The 20,327-nt window shown below is 38.3% G+C and overlaps 2 protein-coding genes across 3 annotated transcripts in view; both read left to right on the top strand.

Moving 5' to 3' along the window:
• Positions 1-2,945: 2,945 nt before the first annotated feature.
• On the top strand, positions 2,946-9,689 carry APC10 (anaphase-promoting complex subunit 10). The gene is made up of 4 exons (XM_071693943.1): positions 2,946-3,104; positions 5,961-6,088; positions 8,397-8,559; positions 8,943-9,689. Exons 2-4 carry the CDS (start codon positions 5,962-5,964, stop codon positions 9,226-9,228), a joined length of 576 nt encoding a protein of 191 aa, XP_071550044.1. The 5' UTR covers positions 2,946-3,104; position 5,961; the 3' UTR covers positions 9,229-9,689.
• A 4,202-nt stretch (positions 9,690-13,891) lies between these two features.
• Positions 13,892-20,327, top strand: part of Pgm2a (phosphoglucomutase 2) — a 28,813-nt gene continuing 22,377 nt past the window's right edge. The window contains exon 1 of one of the 2 annotated variants that reach the window (XM_071693929.1): positions 13,892-14,062. In XM_071693929.1, coding sequence (XP_071550030.1) covers positions 13,895-14,062 — 168 coding nt within the window. In that variant the 5' untranslated portion in view covers positions 13,892-13,894. Of the gene's footprint in view, positions 14,063-19,800; positions 20,024-20,327 lie in introns of those variants that run through there. The other variant, XM_071693928.1, reaches the window with a different exon arrangement.

Raw genomic sequence — 20,327 nt, 5'->3', positions numbered from 1 at the left:
TGTAGATAAGACTTAAAAGAAGTAAGGTTATATAAAAAGGTAAAGACAACAGATGGAAGATAATCCCATAGCTTAGCTGTTCAAGGGAAGAAGGAAGCATTATAACAACCAATCTCAAGTGGCAGGTCTCCACACAGAAGCTATAGGAAGCTGCTGCAAACGCATGCCATGAGTCCAAACCGTAGGGATGTGTCATCAGTTGTTCTTGTTCACAGGAACAATGACCAACTTAATACCTATAGAATAGAGGGAGTGGCAACATCACAGCATAGGGAAAAGGAAAGTGAAAGAGAGCTGATGCCAGTAGAATTAATGAGATGGAAAGCTTTGATTCCACTCTAATTATTAGAATGATGGAAGTTGAGCCACCCTAGATGTGCGAGCAGTATTCCCTACTTTGGCAAATAAATCCTTGTACGTGGGAAATGGCTGATCTCACGAAAAATAGTTACAATGCCTCTTCAACATTCCCAACTTTTGGGGAGTAGCCTTGTTACGTTGATTATGTGTGAATTCCAGCACAGAGTGGATATGGTTATGCCAAACATGTTTATATTATTACAGGAATGAATTGTGGTTTTAATATTAAACAGTGAGAAGTAAATATTTCTTAATAAGAAATACAGGGAAAACTGCATCCCAGCATGATTCAATTTTACAAATTCATTGCTTTCCTAATCCAAAATGCTGTACTGGTCTGAAGTTGAAGTGGAATTATGATCAGCACAAGAAAGAGAACGAACAGCAAAGAGAGGAGGGGAGGAAAAGTGAATGGAAGGTGAAATCATCAACATTAGAGTGATTAGAATTAGAAGTATAAAAGAGATCATTTACTGAGAAAAGAAAGGGAGAAGGCCATAGGAACACAGCTGTTGGCAAGATAGGAGGGGAAGCTGCTCTATGGCGACTACTGCGATGGACTAGCCTAGGAATGTGTGGATTACTTGTTTGCTTTAAAGAATGTTTGTGATAATTACAGAAACAGAAGGACTTACATGTAGCTTTTAGGGTCAGGAGAAAGCATACGATGGGATATATTGTGAGGCGCTGTGGAAGGTCTTACGAATATGTGGAGTAGTAGGAAAATTATGGAAGCAGAGAGAAGCTTTATGAATATATATGTTCGAGTAGGTAGAGAGGAAAGCGATTGGTTCCATGTATGGGTTGGTCATTATGGCTGCTTATTTCGTTTTTGGATGCGATGGTGAGGGGAGGTTAAATGCAAGGGTATTACAGAGAGGGCGAATGTTAAGTCTGGAGGGGAAGTGAATCAGTTATTGTTAACTGATGACACAGCACTGGTGGCAGATTCGAGAGAAACTGCGGAAGTTGGTGACTGCGTTTGGAAGTGACAGTATGTGTGTACAAAAGCAAGATTACTACTTTTAGCACGGAAGGTTAGTTTGGTTCGGGCGTGAATTTGAATGTTAAAACAAAAAATGAAGGAAGGGAGGACTTTAAAATACCTGAGAGTGGACATGGTAACAACATGGAACTAGCGAAAGGGAAGGGGGGTCACAAGGGTTGGTGAAGGGAAGTTTCTGGAAGCATTGAGAAATGTGGAAAGAGAGGAATGGGCGAAACTGGGTACACTTCACAATATAATAGGCCCAACAATGTTATATGGATGCGAAAGCTTGGGTTATAATCTTGGAAAAAGAGTGCTTGCTCACTCTGGCATGACCCTGCCAATTTGGTCTTCCAACCTTCAGGTGAGGTAAAGTTAAGGAAGCTCGGATGAGCATTGGGCTGTATTAATCCCTGTACACAGTTGCCTGTGTACTGAGGCTGAAGGTGAAGTAAAGGTACGTTAAGGTGCAGTTGTCTGACGGCTGTCTTTAGACTGCGTGGGCCAGATTAATGTTAGCAATCGACTGCATTATTCCCTTTAACATTGGCAGAGCTCTATGGTGAGGCTTCAGGTAAGGTTAGGGATACCAGTGACTTGAGGTGTTTTCTTTACATGTCCTATGTGTTCCCTTCTCTTCTTACCAATATACAATATCTTACTCAAGTCACGCATACTGAGTATACGCATTTTCGTCCAATTCCATACGCATTTTCGTCCAACTCCATCACATGTAAAAATGTTACTAACCTATAAGAAATTATCGATATGGCATTGAGAGTAAAGAGAATTATAATTAATTCTTAGAAAGTCAATTTTGCTACACATGAAATACCGTTGAGAAATTGCTATTTATGTGCTTTAAATCTTTTTAGCTGATTGTTGAGATTACAGAAACCCCTCCACATGATTTGCAGTATGATACTTTAACGAACTATATCAATCAAAACGATAATAATATACATGTGAAAATTTGACAACCTCCAAACAGTCATGAGTAATCTTGATATCAAATATTTCAATCGAAATATATAGCTGTCATACTCATGAAAATAAATATGACAGTAGATGCCAACAAACTGAAGACACCAGGTATCCATGCATTAGCTAAATACAGACAGAAATGAAAGTTTCAGCTACTGAATGAAGTTGTATGGGGTATATTGATATTTTACGACTGTATTACCGGTAATATTATAGAATTTGGACGTGCATTTTTTTGGTTACGAAACTGGTATTAATGAATTCGTTTTACATCTACCTTATATTTTTCTTTGATTATCTCATTGCTAGTTTAGGTGCAGAAACGTTTTAAAAAAAAGTTTTAAAAACTCATATCTGTTCTTATTGTTCTGATTGTTCTTGGTCATCATTCTACATGGGACAAACTAGCAAAATTGATAAATACAGACTGCGAGAAATAATGGGAATAATTTCGTGTCTCGAATCTCGTATAAGGTATTTCTTGACTTTCTTCAATTATTCATAAAGAGTTTCTACAACGACCGTACAGCCAATAAACCTATAGATATAAATATGCTTTTTATGAGGATTATAATTAAACTTAAAATCTACTGAAATTGTATATATTGGAAAAATTGTTATAGGCCGTTATGCTCATGTTATTGTTGACTGAACCAATGGCGTTCTTGTGTCCTGTTTATTCGGAACCAAGCATCTAATGTCTCGAGGAAATTCATGGTAAAGGCCATGTCGTGTCATCAGGAGCAGATCAGATTCCCTTAAACAATTATAGGTAAACTAGGTCATTGAAACATTGTGAATTTAATGTTGTTAGCATTTTCGTAGAGGATTAAGAATATTGGGTTCGATTAGTGCTTCAATCTAAGAATTACTGAATTTGTCAGCATATCAGGGTCTGTGGGTAACACGAGTTCAATATTAATTCCTCTGATACTTGTTACTTAGCATGGGTTTTTGAATTATCGGGACCCAGAGGACAGTTGCTTTTAAGCCCCAAATCCTATTAACTCCATGGTAGTGGTAAAGTTCTCTTGATTTCGATCCGCATTCAAACTACTACTGGGAAATGGCTGCTTTTGAGGGCTTTATGTAGTTCATTGTGATTACAGAAATATCTGGGGAGGACTGAGCTTAGCGTTTGATGTAAAATGTAGATATTTCATTTCAGAATACTGAAAGGTGTGGGGGCAAAGCATAGTTACCAAGTGAACTGTCACAGTGCATGTTTTATATTTTCTTGCATTGAAAGATTTATTACGGATTATTTTTATGTTTTGTCTTTATAATAAATCTTTTATCATAATAAGAATGTGCTTCACTGATAATGTTTTCATAACAGCAAGTTCATAGAAACATTTGTTATTACCAGCCGCACCAGTTAGACTCGACATTGTCAAACACTACCTCCATTTTTGCTAGAACACCTTCTGTCTCATGTTGGCCTCATCTTTCAACACTGAAAGAGTCAGATGTCTATAAAATTAATCTCTGTGCAATCTGAAGACAGATGATTATTGTCAGGTAATTCAGTATTATCTACCTCATCCTCTATATGTAGCTGAAAACTGCTCAGTTTCCTCCTTAGGTAACTCAATGAAATATATGGTTATTGCAATGACTGGAGAATGATTGACTACGGGGAGAAATTATTATACATAACTGCATCAGTGACCACCCAGGCTTAGCCACACATCCGAGAAATAGAGAAGCAATTCTGTGTAAAAATCTGTTTAAAAGCATCACTAACCTCTTATGAATATCCATCAAGAGATGTTGTTGGATTGATATGACTTATTGAATGATAAGACAATGATTGATAACTTGTTTAGTGATCTGTTTAACTCCATTCATCAGTACCAACAATATGATGCTTGTTAGATTGTTATCTCAATCTCAGCCCACCCTTAAAGTTAATAAAATGTGCATTTTGATCCTTAAGACTATGAATGATAGCTTGTTTTATTTATTCAACTTTATTGGTCAACGCAGACACAAAAAACAAAGCTGTGCACATAGAATTATCTCAATGTCAATCTTGATTTGTGTGCATCTTAGCTTACTCTTATCATAATTGTTGAGTGATGGTAAAACAATGATTCATAGCTTATTCAAGGATTTGTCACAAACACTTTTTCTGTGTTTATGGCCCATGGATATGTGAAACACATGAGACAAACGTAACAGGAGGGGGCCAAAATGTCGGTAAATGTTTGGGGATGAACTGTTGGTAAATATGAGGGGATGAAATGTCAGAAGGGACTGAAGTGTCCAACACCTATATACCCATATCCCCTTGCACTCCATTCTCTTCAGTTTTCTTAAAACCCTTTACTGCCTAAGTTAGGTTTCCTTTCCAAGTCTGTGAATCTCACCTTTTTCAAATTATATAGAAAGATTGTGTTTATTCTCTCAATTTCAAATATTCAAGACAGAAAGAAAATCACTTCTAAAGTATATCTTGGTCTTTATTTATCACTCATAATGTGTAGAATTTTGTATGTCAGCACAATACCCTAATGAGGCACTTTGTGATGGTGGAAGAGATTATAAACTCAGTTTAGTGTGGTTAGAGTAGAAAGGCATATATATGTTTCAGAGAAAAACCTGTAAAATTTCCATGTGATTAAGGTGGTGGAAATAATATGTTGTGAAGTTGAAGAATTGAAGAGATGAATGGAGACTAGAATGCAGATGAGAAAGTGTAACTCATGCATGCAGTGGGCATTAGCCTTATCTTCACAGTGCACTTTCTTGTGCCCTTAAGTCACTGGAAATGCAAAATATTTACTGACTTATACTTCAGTGATAAATTTAAGATGTGTTTATTTATACCAAAGTAATGTTATGAATACCTGAGAAACACTTTGTGTCTATGGCATACTCAGCATCAGATGTTCTGATAGTTGGTAGGCCTGTTTTCATTGATTCAGCTTTTACCAGACTTCTCAGTCTTTAGCCTTCCTCATGTCATATTTACATTTTTTTTGAGATCTCTGTCTTTTACTTGGTTGTTTTGCCCTCATATCTCTTTTCTGTACAATCTTTCAGTGGACATCCCTACAATATATGTCTTGTTCAGTTCTTTAGATGTCACACTATTACTTTTAGTAAACATCTCTCTCCCAATTTGTATAAAGATGATTTATTGCTTCAATACTTCATCCAACTCAACTTCATTATTCTTTTCCAAGTATGCATTTCAAAGCTTTCTAATAGTTTCACATCTGTTGCTGCACTGTACATAAATGTGCTTCATGATAATCTCTGTACTATGTTCAGCATACCTTTAAACTAAATTCTTTTGTGATCACCTTGTTAGCATCTCTATTGCAAGATATAGCACTTTCTAACTACTTGAAATGTTTTACTTCTTCAAGTGTTTGATTCAAAGCTTACAGCTATAGTTTCTTGTACTCCCCCAGAAATTCTCATTACTTTAATTTTAGTTATATTTACATTTATTCTGAATGCACTGGCTGTTATTATGTACAGCATTTTGATTTTATATAGTATCACGACCTGGATTGGATTAGTAGAGAAATTGAAATGACTCGGAAAAAGTGAATGCATTAAGTTTTGGCATGGGCTGCTTGATATTCAGACTGCAGTAGACATGTTTATTTTATAGGATGATATCACTGAACAATTCTGTTCGTGTTTCTGGAGAGGAACCAGACCCAGCACGTGAAGAAAGATCTGGTCGTGTTCGTGAAGTTGGTAGTCAGGCAGTTTGGTCATTATCTTCTTGTAAACCAGGTTTGTATGTGAAGGTCTTAAGGGCACTGTTCATTTTTGTTCCCAATTTTTGTTATTATTTCATATCTTTATTCATGTTATACTAGTGACTTTCTCATACAACGACACAATATTTGATTTGTAATATTCAGGGAAGGAGAATTTCCAGTCACACTTTTCTTAGTTTTTTAGTTTATTAATGAATTAAGATATATATATATATATATATATATATATATATATATATATATATATATATATATATATATATATATGTAATTGGAGAGGATGACATAAGAGGGTTTACATGTCAGAAGTGGAGAAAACAAGGAATAGGGGAAAGATAGAGTGAAAGAAACTTTGAAGGTCTGGTGCCTGAACATGGCAAAGTTTGGGGCATGCAAGGGATAGAGTGAACTGGAAGAGTGTGTATACAGGTGTCCATATGCTGTCATTGGGCTGAACCAGTGCACATGAAGCAGATGAGAGAAACCACATAGAGGTCTGTGGGGTTTGGTTATGAATAGGGGGCTCTGGTTTCACTGCATTATACCTGATAGCTAGTTTGGATGTGAGCAAATTAGGCCATTTCTTCTTCTTTCCTGATGCTTCCTGACTAATATGGGAAATTGCAAACATGTATGGAGAAACAATGAAACTTGTTTACAGTTTCCCACATTAGCAAGGTAGTGCCAGGAACAAAGAAAGAAAGATCACAATATATTATTATTGTAATTATTATTATTATTAATGATATTATTATTATTATTATACTGAATTGCTATTTCCCGTGTCAGTGAGGTAGCACCAGGAAATGAATGAAAAATGGCCCATCCACTCATATACACTCACACACATTGGTGAGCAACGGGGTCTACACCGGTTATTTCCCAACAGGTGCACAGGGGTCCCGGGTTCAATCCTGGCTGTTGGAGGTTTGTATGTTCTATGAAGGTGCGCATTCATATGCACTTTATTTGTATTCATATACCTCCACGTTGCACAGATAGGCTTGGTAAAATGCTATCTGCTGGCTATTGCGCCTGTTGGGAAATAACTGGCGTAGACCCAGTTGCTCACCAATGTGAGACGAAGAAATGGCCTCCTTCACTCACAGCCACTCCCTGTCATATATAATTCACTGAAACTGGAGCCTCCATCCACAACTAGGCCTGACAGACCTCTCTGTGATTTCTCCAACTGCTTTATATACTCAGGTTCTGGTCATTGACAGCATGTTGACCCCCTGTATAGCCATCACTCTATTTTGCTCTGTTCCTCATACGCTCCTACATGTTCAGGACCAAAATTTTCAGAGCATCTTTTACTCCAACTTTGCAACTCCTCCTTAAGTTTCCTATTTTTCCTTGTTCCTTCATTTCTGGAGTGTATACCTTCACTGTCATCCTCTCCATATGGACAAGACTTTTCAGTATGCTCTCTCTAACTCTCTCATACATACTTCTCTTCCTGTCACATCTGTCTCTCTTATTGTTTTTCGTATTCAATCCTCATATTATCCTCATACATTTCATATCCAACACATCTACCGCAGTTTTACACTTTTGACAACAGCCTATGCCTTGCATCCATACGACACCATTGGAACTATTATACCATTAGACATACCCATCTTTCCCTTAAAAACAGTGACCTCCTTCCACACATTTATTTTGGTGACTGGTACCTCTCCTGCTTCATCCAGCATATGGCTCACTTCAACTTCCATGGTTTCATTCACTGCGATATCTACTCCCACATGTTTGAAGCAATACCCTCACCCAAATCATTTCCTCTTTTCCAAAAGCTTCTACAAATCTTCACTCTTGCCTCTACCCTATAATGATCAGAGATTCCACCAGATGCCCCTCTCACCATATTCATATCAAATAGTTTCTCTTTTGCACACCCCTCAATTTGTATGTAATTCAGTAATGCCCGTTTACTCTCTCACTTTGCATATACTTGTGTATGTTTCCCCTCCTAGAATCAGATATTCCTAATCACCATTTCTTTTTCAGCATACAATTCCAAAAAAAGGTCTTCATTTCCATTCACCATACTGAATACCTCATGCCACCTAATTGTACTCTGAGTTGGTGTATTACCCACTTTCACATTTAAATCATCCATTGCTAATACCTGACCTCTTCCATCAAAAGCTGCTGAGACACTCACTCAACTGTTCCTAAGACACTTGCCTCTCTTCATTAGTCCTCTCGTCTCTGGGTACATAAGCACTTATAGTCACTCACCTCTTGTAATTTACTTTCATTCTTACCCACATCAGTCTGGGGCTCACTTATATCATATATATATATGATATAAGGTTTTGGTGTGGAGCAGTTACGTGATGATTGCCTAGATACATACTGGCAGTCAGACGGTCCTCAGCCACACCTAGTCAACATACAGTTTCGTCGAAAAACAACCATCCAGGATGTTTGGATATATGCAGACTATAAAGCTGATGAAAGCTATACTCCCAGTAGGTATGGTTAACCGTGTTTTGTGAACATGTAGCTTTTTTTTATTGTAAAGTTGCATTGAAAATGGAAATACAATTGCTTTCATTTACAAAGAATTTATTTTTGTATGCATTCATTTATAGGAAAATTATTTGTTTATTATCCAATCCAACATGAAGAATTCTTAAGTGATATATTTCTTTTACTTTTACCACAAGATGAATTGAAAACTTACAATTTGTAAAGATGTATGCATGTGTTATTTGACATAATGTGTACAGAGCTCATTGAATTTATGTACAACAGAATAAGGGTTAATGGTTTCTATATATTTGTTTTACATAATCTTTAGATCTTATTGTGAACACCATTTCATTTGACATTCCTAATTCTGGCTTTTTCTCCAGAATTTCCATTCGTTGTGGAACTCACTTTAATGATCTTCAAGAAATTGAAGTGGTAGATTTACATGAACCAACAGGGTGGCTCCTTATTCCTCTGAAGGACATACACGATCGACCCATCCGTACTTATATGGTCCAAATTGCAGTATTATCAAACCATCAGAATGGAAGAGATACACATATGAGGCAAATAAAGATTCATTCCCCAGTTGAAGATAAGGCTGTTGCTGTAGAGAGTGTTGGTGCATTTACATCATCTGCATTCAAACGATATAGCTGTATTAGATGATGTTTTGATCCAGTTGAGCATGTCAGTTGAGAACTATATTATATAATAAACTTTTTAAGTGTATCCCTAAATCTCATTTTAGTGTATAGTGTAGCATATTTCTATAAATTTATCTTATGTAAGGATTTTGAAAACTGCAAAAAGGATATTTTTGACCAAAAGAACAAATTTTTCTGCCAGTAGCATGTGTAGTAAATGATATAAAGATGGAGGAGTCTTTTGCTTCACAATATTCAAATTAGCATATATATTGCTAAAAACAGGTGTATGTTGCATATCACAGATTCTCTTTTGCAAAGAAATGTTGCATTCACAGCTTCTCTGTTGCAAAGAACATTAACTACTTCAAAAGGCAATAAGTTCAAGAGGAAAATTAATGGCGAGATTTTATGTTTGTAGTAGATAGGTGCTGAAACAATTATGATAGCAGATTATTAATTAAATTCTTTTTGGGCTTTCAACCATGTTTTATTTATTCCTCTAAAATGTATTTTTATAGATCACTTTATATTTACAATTACCCCAGGATTTTTTTGTAATAAAGAGGGCTGCTTTTACCCATGACCTTACTGAGGTTACTGCAGGCCAAGGTTGTGCTTCTTCCAACTGCAGGGTAATCTGAACTGCTTTGGAGTAACAAATTCTTTATGAGACTGTACTCCTAATGACACAGCCTTGCCATGGATGACTTTTCACTGATGGTGTATCCTTTTGCAAGCAAAGTCCAGGAGAGCTGAAGAATGCATGGAAAGAGAAGTCGTTATCTCAAGAGGGCAGAAATGGGTATGTTTGAAGTTATGTATGGTAGTCCCAATAATATTATGTGGGTGCAAGGCTTGGGCTACAGATAAGGCTGTGTGATGAAGGGTGGATGTATTGGAAATGAAATGTTTGAGGATCAATCCTTGTGTGGCTGGTCTCCACACAAGCTTTGGGAAGCAGCAGCTAGACTTGTGCCATGGGTCCAGGTCATAGAGGCTAGGAAATATGCAGGCAAAGAGAGAAGTAAAATACTACAAGGGACAGAGAAGACTGTCTGAAGAGAGGTGAAAACAAGAGTTAATAAGGCGGAGGGCTTGTGATTCCACTCCAGCTAAAAGAAAGGTGAAAGAACCATCTAGACTGGTGAAAATGGCACCTATGTAGATACGAAATAGTTGACCACAAGTAAATTTATTGCAGCACCTATAAAAACATTCCAGTATTTTGAGTTGTTCATTATGTTGGGTTTCCATGAAAAAGTGGAAGATATGATCATGTCTAACTTGTATATGCATGGTTGGAGATGAAGTTCAAAAAAGTAAACATAAGATTTAGAGACAGAAATGGGTTAGAGCTGCATTTAGGTATGAATGTGAATGCTTCGCCATTGTGCTTTGTTGCATGGTCTTAATTTAAGAAGAGAATCCATTTCTTGTGAGAAAAGAGCGAGTATTGAAGCAGGAAGGTAAAATGAGTTTAAGCACGGAGAGCGGAATTGTGGGCGTGCCAATGAATAGGGTTGGAGGGTTGAAGGAAGATTAGTAATGGAGAGAAGAGAGGGAGAGTAAATGAGAAAACCTTAACCAGCAAGACATCGCTCCATCATCAACATTATCTCTCAAGCGGAGCAACAGGAGTGGGATGTTGTATTAACAAAGAAGCAGAAATCCAAAAGAAGGAAGTTCTTTCAAAGATTTGTGCCACACTTTTGTCAAATGCTTTAAATACATCCAGAGACAAGATATTTGGAAAAATCCCTCAGAAAAGAGGACTAATGTTCCCAGGAGCACTGTGTGGTATTCTTCAAAAGGGGAATGAGGTTCAAAGTCTTTTTAAGAAAATTATGTATTAATAACTATTTTGAATTTGAAGTGATGAGATTTTTGAAGAAAGTGGAGATGAGAAATGAAGAGCAATAGGTAATAGCTAGAAAGGTTCGAGTGAGGTTAGTTGAGTAAGAAATGATTACAAGAAAGCGAAGACTAGTCACTGACGAGAGTGGTGTGTTAGTGACCACAATCTGATTAAGATGGCCGACTAAAAGGTATGATGAAATGGTTCGGATATATGAAAAGGAAAATTGAAAACTGCTTAAGAGGATCTGTGTGTCAGGTGTGGAGCACTTGGGAAGAACAGGTGACAGGGGACTTGATGGTCCATGATGAGATTCTCTGATTCCAAGACAGACACAGTTTTATTGGGGTTCCCAGGTCTTAGTAGTAGTAAAGCAGAAAGCACTGAGTGGAGCTAGGGGGAAGGGAAGACCAGGAAGGGTATGTAATGGAGGCCGTGAGATATCGGGCGTGAACATTCAGGACAAGAGGTATGTATAGCGGTCAGAATTAATAAGGTCTATGATACATTGAGGCAATGTGCTCTTAGTGGCATGGACCAAGCCATGAGTTTTACATGTTCACCCAAGAAAGACTGACAATAGAAGGCCTGATTGGCCCACGACTGGGTTGTCTGCAAAGAAAAATGTAACAATACAATAAAGCTCAGTACTTTTTTTTAGCTATCACCAACCCCTGCTGCTGCACATTATCCTTCAAGTGTTTCCGTTACCGCTGTCGTTTATACGTTTATTTCTTGCGTTTTTCTCAAAGTATACCTGAATTTATAAGATATTTGTCTAAACGACTTTTGAAGGTATTTATAGTTTTAGCATTCACTTCGTTTGGCGGTAAATTATTCCGGAGCTCAACACGCCTATAGGAAAAGAAGCTTTTCTCACGTTCGTACTACATCTTTTAGCTTTGAGTTTTGAATTATATAAAACTTTAGTGTTACTCTAATGTACACGGGTGACACTTCGTGACAAGGCTTTCTATGTGATAGGTAGGCTTAGGTTTCGGTTTCACATACATGATAAGCCGGAGAATCTGTATTTGCAAATGAAGCTGTTACTCGTTCGTTTCTGATACTGACTTTTTAAGGAAGGGAAGGCAATTGGCTAGAGGAAACTATTTACTATTATTATCATTCATCACAATACGTGCTTTAAGGCCTACAAGCATGTTAGGTCCTAGGATACCCCTACCATGAGACTCTTTTGTTATATAGGCCTTGATGATCTAATGTTTTTTTTTTTCTTTATGGGGATATTCTCGTTCCTTTTATAATTCTAATACTAGCTGCAGTGGTAAAAATTGGTCCTCAAGAGAAGGCTGGAGGCAAAATCAACGGGTGTGTTTCTGCATCAACAGCTTTCATTAATTTTCAGGATATATTTCTTTGTTATTACCATCAATAAACGGAAAGTTAGAGCACAAAACATTAAAGGGGCCGGGGGCCTGCTCCAGGATAAATTGGTATTCTATCGCATCTCAGAGGACGTCAGCCATTGTATGACTAATTCGGTTCGGTAGTTTGGCTGCTATAAACTGGTTACTTTGTTGCGTCTGGCTACTCTTACCTATAGACATACTTTTCTTTAGTTGTTTTTTTTGTTATGTATAGGAAAGATCACATTGAATTTACTTGACATCTTGTAGGACGTCAATTCCACCTAATTTTGAACGTATATGAGTGGTACCGAGCTTGCTAATCGGTGCCGTTAAAAGTTTGAAGAGTTATCGGGCGCGACCTGTCCCATCTAGGCGAGAATAACGGGACGCAAGATGAATAAGGGTTATCCCTCCCATATTTTACCTCTTCCTCCTCTCCTCTAACCATCATATATATATATATATATATATATATATATATATATATATATATATATATATATATATATATATATATATACATAAAAGGGGTCGGAGGCACCGGTTTAGCTAAAGCCGGTAACAGCCAAATATCGATCTTAGGTGCGTTACAAGCCTAAAACATGTTTCTTTGACGATAATCTTGTATATGTGTTTTTTGTAAGCATTAATCAATCACACTCATCTGTAAAGGGGATGTGGTATTTCCTTACTACCTCACAGACAATCATCTGCGATGCTTTAAACATCATGACACGCTTTAGTCACATCAATATTATGGGTGTCTTCCCTGACAAGTCATACATCCGCCGATAAAACGAGAGGAATCCAGTCTCTATAAGGCAAAGCCATCACGCTTGCCTATTTACCCTCACTTTAGCAATAATTTCTTAAAAAACAAACTTACAATTTTTTCTCCAATCTCTCTAAGCACGTCGTGTAAACAGTGAACAATGAGCATGATTATTCTATGATCATGTATTTCATGCCATGTTCAGAAAAGCTTGAGTTTGACTTATGAAGATGTCTGATGAAGGATTTTGAAATCTCAACGGTAAATATTAGTTAATCATTATTATTGATGCTCTTTTTTCTTTGTGTAATAGTCTCAGCAGTTCTTTCGGTCGCATGACTGTTTGGATATTTGCATACATCTGGTAATAGAGTTGTATTTTTGGTATACCAAGCTTAATCTAGATTCTGTTGACCCTTTCCGTGACGTGACCTTGAAGGACGTTTTAAAAGTTTTTCCTCTACTCGTCATACAAGTAATTTTTTTTTCTAGGAAATAAAGAACGCAGATCATGTCCGTATAAAAATGTTCAAACTCAGCTGGTATATATTTATAATACTAACTCTTTGTGTTCTCATCCTATATGATGCTGTAAGAATAATGATAAGAAAGAACGACTTCATAGAAATATTACTGGAACTCAGTTGACAATTAGGAATTATACCTTGTCGTCTGCAGTCTGCTCATGCAGTGCGCCGATTGCGTACAGCCAAGAACACGACTTGGTGCTATTGTGTGTAACACGTCAATATCCCGTCACCTCTTGGTTTCAGCAGACATGGCCAACGTTACAGTTGATACGGGTAACCTTACACTTGATACGAAAGTGGAGGAGTGGCTTAAATGGGATAAGGTAAGCATACTGACATTAAAGTGTAGTTAACTGATTTTATCTTGTTTCGAGGTAGCATGCATCAAGCAGGAGGTATCACTTGAAGGCTCAGGTCCTTGATGAAGAAATGTCTTGAAAAGATATATGGTGAAATTGCACAAAGTTTAGGGAGCGTTATTGATGCTTGACGGAAAACAGTTTGAGCGTTGTCACAGTTGATATAACCCGTTCATCTACCTACAGTTGATAAACCTTGGTTTTTATACCGGCTTTTGGATCTTGAAGGAAGTGATCAAGATAAATGGAATCATTACAACACTAGAACGTTGGGTATATGTTCACTCAGACTATCAATGACAGATGTTATAACTGCATTGTTCAATGTTCATGCACCAATATGGAAACAATGGTGGAATAAACTTGGAAGATATAACCCCATTTACTATTACTTAATCACCATGGCAACCTCAGACGCTGATAGGACACCAACATGTAAGTGGCTATCGAAGCAAATTGGACATTTGCAACGTTTTGCCATCATTGTAATCCATGATTAAGTATTCGGATAATATTGAGAATATTTATTAACTTTTTTGTATACGCCATATTGCATGTTAGCATGTTACCGCAAGGAACAGACAAGAAATGGCCTCATATTAACATCCACACTACTTTGTCCCTTGTGTATGGCACCGGAACCACAGACCCCTTAACCAGGCATCACAGACCTCTTCGTGGTTACCCTTGACCCCTTCATATTCCCTGGTTCACCCCATTAACAGCACGCCGTCCGTCAATATGACAGTATGATTTGATTCTCAGGAACAAAGTAAGTTAAAGGTGGCAGAATACAGTTTCTATACTATATGGTGTGGTACTGTTTTCTTACCCTTTTACGTACTCTTGTATACAGTAATTTAGTCATCTCATAGCCTTCTACACGCCCGGAACTGTCTGGAATTTTAACATGATTTGCATTACACTGATCGAACATAGAATGGATTTGATATTGTTGTTAGATTAATCCATCTGAACAGCTTTGCGTTACGTATATGGTGTAAATGATTCAGTGACAGCGGATCAATCCAGATTAATACAGCCTAGCTAAGATCCGTAGATTTGCGGTAAAATTAAAAATCACAAATCATTATTCTGCCGTCAGAGAGCATTTGTGGAATTAATTTTAAACCGGCATTCAGGATATTTTATGGCTTTCATGGATTAATATCTAAAAACAGCTTCGTGGAATTTGACAAATTTTCTTCCATTTTCAACTGAAATGACTATCCTGTTTCCTTATCTGGCACTGAAATTCCTCTAACATAATATACAGGAATCGAATTTTATGTTTTTAACTAGAAAACTGATAAAATTTCTTGATCTTATCGTAGTGCGTGTCGTGATAGAAAAATGTGCGTCTTACGTTATTTCATTGATTTTATTTGTGTAGCAACGTTTATATATTCCACAGTGTCAGTATTTGGTGTGTTACTAATGAATGGTATTAATCACGGTAAAGTTTGTTTTTTACTCAACCCTCCCTATCTTATTTTTCCTTCCATATTTTATTAGCTTTCGTACAATCGTCCGTAATAGCGGTTGCGATATACTTAAGAAATTGCGCCTTTGCAGATATGCATTGTTTTTGTGCTTGGTTTTAATTTATGTTATGGAATCATTGTTACAGTGGTTAGAATGAAATTCTGGTCATGCATATTTTTAAACCGTTAAGTCACGCTTTTTCTTGCTATGGTTTTTGATAGAAGGCTTTAATGGTTCAAGACTATGTTGGATGATGCTATCAGATTGTTGATTGCTGTTGACCCCAGAATGCGTGGTATTTACGAATTGTACCTTTTAAGGCAAGGTATTTTGCAGCCTGAAGTGAGGGTGGGAATCATATATTACATTGTTAGTGACGTCACGCGTACACCATCACCAATGAACACAAACACTGACAAATTGCGCAAAAAGATGGGATCTACAAACACTTGCGTGTCAGGAAGAACTGTTGTAACACTGTTCCTGTGTAGAACGGAGAGTCGGGATCAACAAATTGGTAACCACCTTCCAGCCAAACTGCCTTCTCATTGTCCTGAGCCTTTAAGGTCTCTTAAGAAAGATTTTTTTTTACTATAAATAATTCGAGTTGAATATCTGCATAAAGCTTCCTTCAACATTGTTAGTGTATGCCTATTTGGAAACGACGCAGATTGTGAGAGATATATTATCTCATTGTCCTGAGCCTTTAATGTCTCTTAAGAAAGATTTTTTTACTATAAATAATTCGAGTTGAATATCTGCATAAAGCTTCCTTCAACATTGTTGGTGTATGCCTATTTGGAAACGACGCAGATTGTGAGAGATATATTATCTCATTTTGCATGGCATGACTGATGAATGAGGTAAAAGTTTTTAACTATAAAGATTAGGTTGACTGTTTATGCGTGCTTCTGACAATTCATTGTTAATTTATTTTACACGCAAGTGTAAAGAAAATGCATTCTAGCCGATCCATCTAACGATTATAATTATTGATCACGCGAGGGGTACCCCATAATAACCGTGATGTCCTTTAGTTGATATGATTTTAGACAAGATATTGAAGTTCGCCGGCAGAATCACAATCATCCTCTAACACTGTGTGTTGTTCGTGAATGTTAGAAAATCGGAGAGGTCTGATATGATTCCATGCCACACAATGTATGTATAAGTTTTATATACAAAATGATATTTGCTTAATATTCTTGTTATGTATAATGTGATTTAATAAGTGGCCGTTCCTAGTTTTGTTGTGCACCCATGCGATGGGTTGGGAGTTCTGGTAGTTACTTTTTGTAGGAAAACTCGGTCGTTCTACACGCTTTTTGTTTGTCTGTGGTCTTGTATGGTTTGGTTAATACAAGGATACACTTTAAAATCCCTTTTCTTGTTAAGTATAGTCTGGTAGCTAGGTATTAATGGGACAAAGAAAACTTCGTAAATCCTGACATTGAAGGTTCATTTTGTTGGTACTTTTTCATTGTCGATACCCTAATGTATGCAAATGCATCAAAATGTTCGAGACGTAGACTTAACGTGGGTTTGAGAACGTAAAATCGCGGATAGAAAAGATAGCCAGTTACCTCATTCCTGTGCGAAAAAAAATGAAAAGTTTGTTCAACTCTTCATGAGTTGTATGCAAATAGTAAATGTTATGTAACAGAGCTCAGAATAATGATCACTTGTGAGAATTGGTAGAGCTGGAGGCGTCTGGCAGGTTGGCCGAGAGGTCAGTTCTAGACAACATAGCGCTTATATTTTGTGGTACCAAACCATATTTACTCGTGTGACATCATTGCTGTAGGTCGTTCTATTTCATTGCCATTATATTATTCAACGGATTACTCAATTGCTGGTACTTGGGGTTGGTGTCACTAGTCTGTCGAATCAGTTCTTATGGCGTGCATACTCAGGAATTGCTTCATTTATTGCAAGTTAGGCGCTTGGCTGTGTCAGCGCTCACAACTGCGCCACTTTGAGCCATTGCATGTGTGCGCATATAATTGGATTGAACGGTTACCAACAATCAAAATCCGTATCATATGTCAAACGTTCTTCCAAACTTCTGTTGAAAGGTTATGTAGAGCAGGAAATCACTTATTGTCAATGGCTGGTAGGTGTAGGGGAGCGTAGGTTTGTGATGAGGGGCTGTGGGTTAGTGTAGGAATGTTGGCTCTGGGCTGGTTTAAGTGTGAGGGTTTTCTAGCGACCTGACTAATTTTTTACAACTCACCCTCGTGAAATTACAGTGGGTCTATGATTAAAGTAGGGCTTGGGTTAGTTGGTTGGTTGGCCTAGCACTTTTTATAGAAAACAAAAATCTATTTTCACATTGTTTATTATGCCAGTAAAGTATGTGGCAACATTGAGATAATGAATGATAGAGGAGGCGCTGTCTGAAAGGGAGAGGGGGAGAGAGAGAGAGAGAGAGATAGAGAGAGAATGCACATCAGGAACCTCTTACAACGCACTGGCATAAAAAGCAGGATCCGCAGCTAAAGTCTCCTGCGACCCAGCCAGTCATGGGACAGTGCCTGCGTGGTAATGGATTTAGTCTCAGCTCAGAAACGTCCTTGAACAGGATGTTATGGCCCTTGGTTGTGCTGTTAATGCCTTCATGCTTATATACTCAGTTGTACCTTCATGCTCCAGTGTTTAATGTGATGTCTACTGGGACATGTGACTTAACAAGTACAAACAATCTCGAATCGAGATGCCGATTATAACCATGGTGTTGACTTGGTTGGATAGCAACTAATCTCAGGCAGCCATCTAATCATGACTCGCCATTCACCATTGAGATTAAAAACCTCCCCTCAGCTATGTGCGGCCATTCATGGACCGGAACGAACCCTGCAGGCTGGTACAGCACGCGTAACGCCAGCCCCATTCATTGCTCGGGACAACCTGTCGAGTACGTTGTCCCAGTACTCTACTGGCCAGGGTGTTTACCCCGCCTCACCCGTGTGACAACCTTCCACCACTTCCTTTGCATAACGCGCTTTTGAGTATCATGACTGGTGTAACCTCTATATCGGCCTTCATCGCTGTAGATGATGACCTCTTTTAACATATACGCCCCATCCCCCATCATACCCATGACATTCCCCCCCCCCCCCCTCATACGCGACACATTATCTCCCATCACCTCCACCATATCACGATTCATATCGCAAGCCACGCTTCAGGTGTTAAGGCTGTCTCATTAGGGGAGTTAACATTATACCACGAATATTACCCTGACACGTGAAAATACTACGGATGACATCACAGTCTACAATGGATACCAACGCCACACATGACTTCACACCGTATCAGACACATGACTTCACACCGTATCAGGGTTGTAGTGCCGTCGCAGCGGATGACATTACACCCAATCTGTAGTGCCAGCACCATGCGTGACATCACAGCCTATCACATGCCAACACTACGCATGTCACCCTTTCAGTGTTGCCAACACTAAGGATTTTATCACATCGCACCAGGGATACTAACACTATGCATATTACCCTGTTAGAGGTGCCGACTACACATGGTCAGTACTGCCAACACGCATGACATCGAACTCTCTCTCATGGGCACCAACACCACGCACGCATGATTTTACACAATCAGTGGTGCCAACACCACGGATGAAATTACACTTTATCAGGGCTGCTAACGCCACACATAACTTAACATCCTGTTGGGGTGAGAACGCCACAAGACATTGCTCTCTATCAGTGTTGCCAGCACAGTGGATGACATTACTGTCATTGGTGCCAACACCACGCATGACATCTATCTGGGATGCCAACTGTACAGATGGTCACTTACCCTATCAGGAATGCCAACGCCGTGGATGTTATCGTGCCCTGTCAGATAAACCAACACCACGGATGTAACCACACGCTGTCAGGGGTGTCAACACCACGAATGACATCACACCATGTCAGGGCTGCCATCAGCACGGATGACATCATACCCTATCTGTGGTGCCACTGCCACGGATGACCAACGTCTTGTAGGGTGCCAACTTTAAGAATGACATCATGTCCTATAGTGGTGCCAACACCACAGGTAACATCACACCTTATCAGGTGTGAAGTCACTAGAAATGACATCGCCGTTGTGTATGCTCTACCACAGGTGACGACACACTATCAGGGTTGCCAACGCCACTGATGACGTCACATCTTGCCAGTGGTGCCATCAGTACGAATTGACTTCATATCAGGGTGTAAACACCGGGGATAACCACGCCCTGTAGTAGTACCAATGCCACGAGTGACATCACAATCAGGGATACCAACATTATGGATGACATCACTCCGTAACAAGGATATCAACACGGATGTCCTCACCCTATCAGGGGCGCCATCACTACGAATGACATCACGGATGACATCACATCCTTGCAGTAGTGGCAACATCACTAATAACATCCTCATGATTCGGGTATGTATCAACCTCTCCGGCCCCTATTATATTCTGGTAGTTTGATGGTTTAGCGACAAAAATGATAGTACATTAACATAACAGGTAAACATTTTTCCTTAATTTTTGTCCAAACAATAATATTCACACTGAAGCACCATTATACTTGAGTTTCGTTACTGAGATACACACAGTCTCTGAGGAAGTCTTTGGTCCTAACAAATAACTCTGCCAACAGAGCCAGAGTTTTGAACTGCTGAAATGAAAAGTATCCATCCATTTTGATTTATGTATATTGTTACCAAGATTAACTACATTTTAGTTT

The sequence above is a fragment of the Panulirus ornatus genome, chromosome 56 (assembly GCF_036320965.1).
Source record: "Panulirus ornatus isolate Po-2019 chromosome 56, ASM3632096v1, whole genome shotgun sequence".
In the NCBI taxonomy this organism is placed as follows: Eukaryota; Metazoa; Arthropoda; class Malacostraca; order Decapoda; family Palinuridae; genus Panulirus; species Panulirus ornatus.
This window is presented reverse-complemented; position numbering and strand designations above follow the sequence as displayed.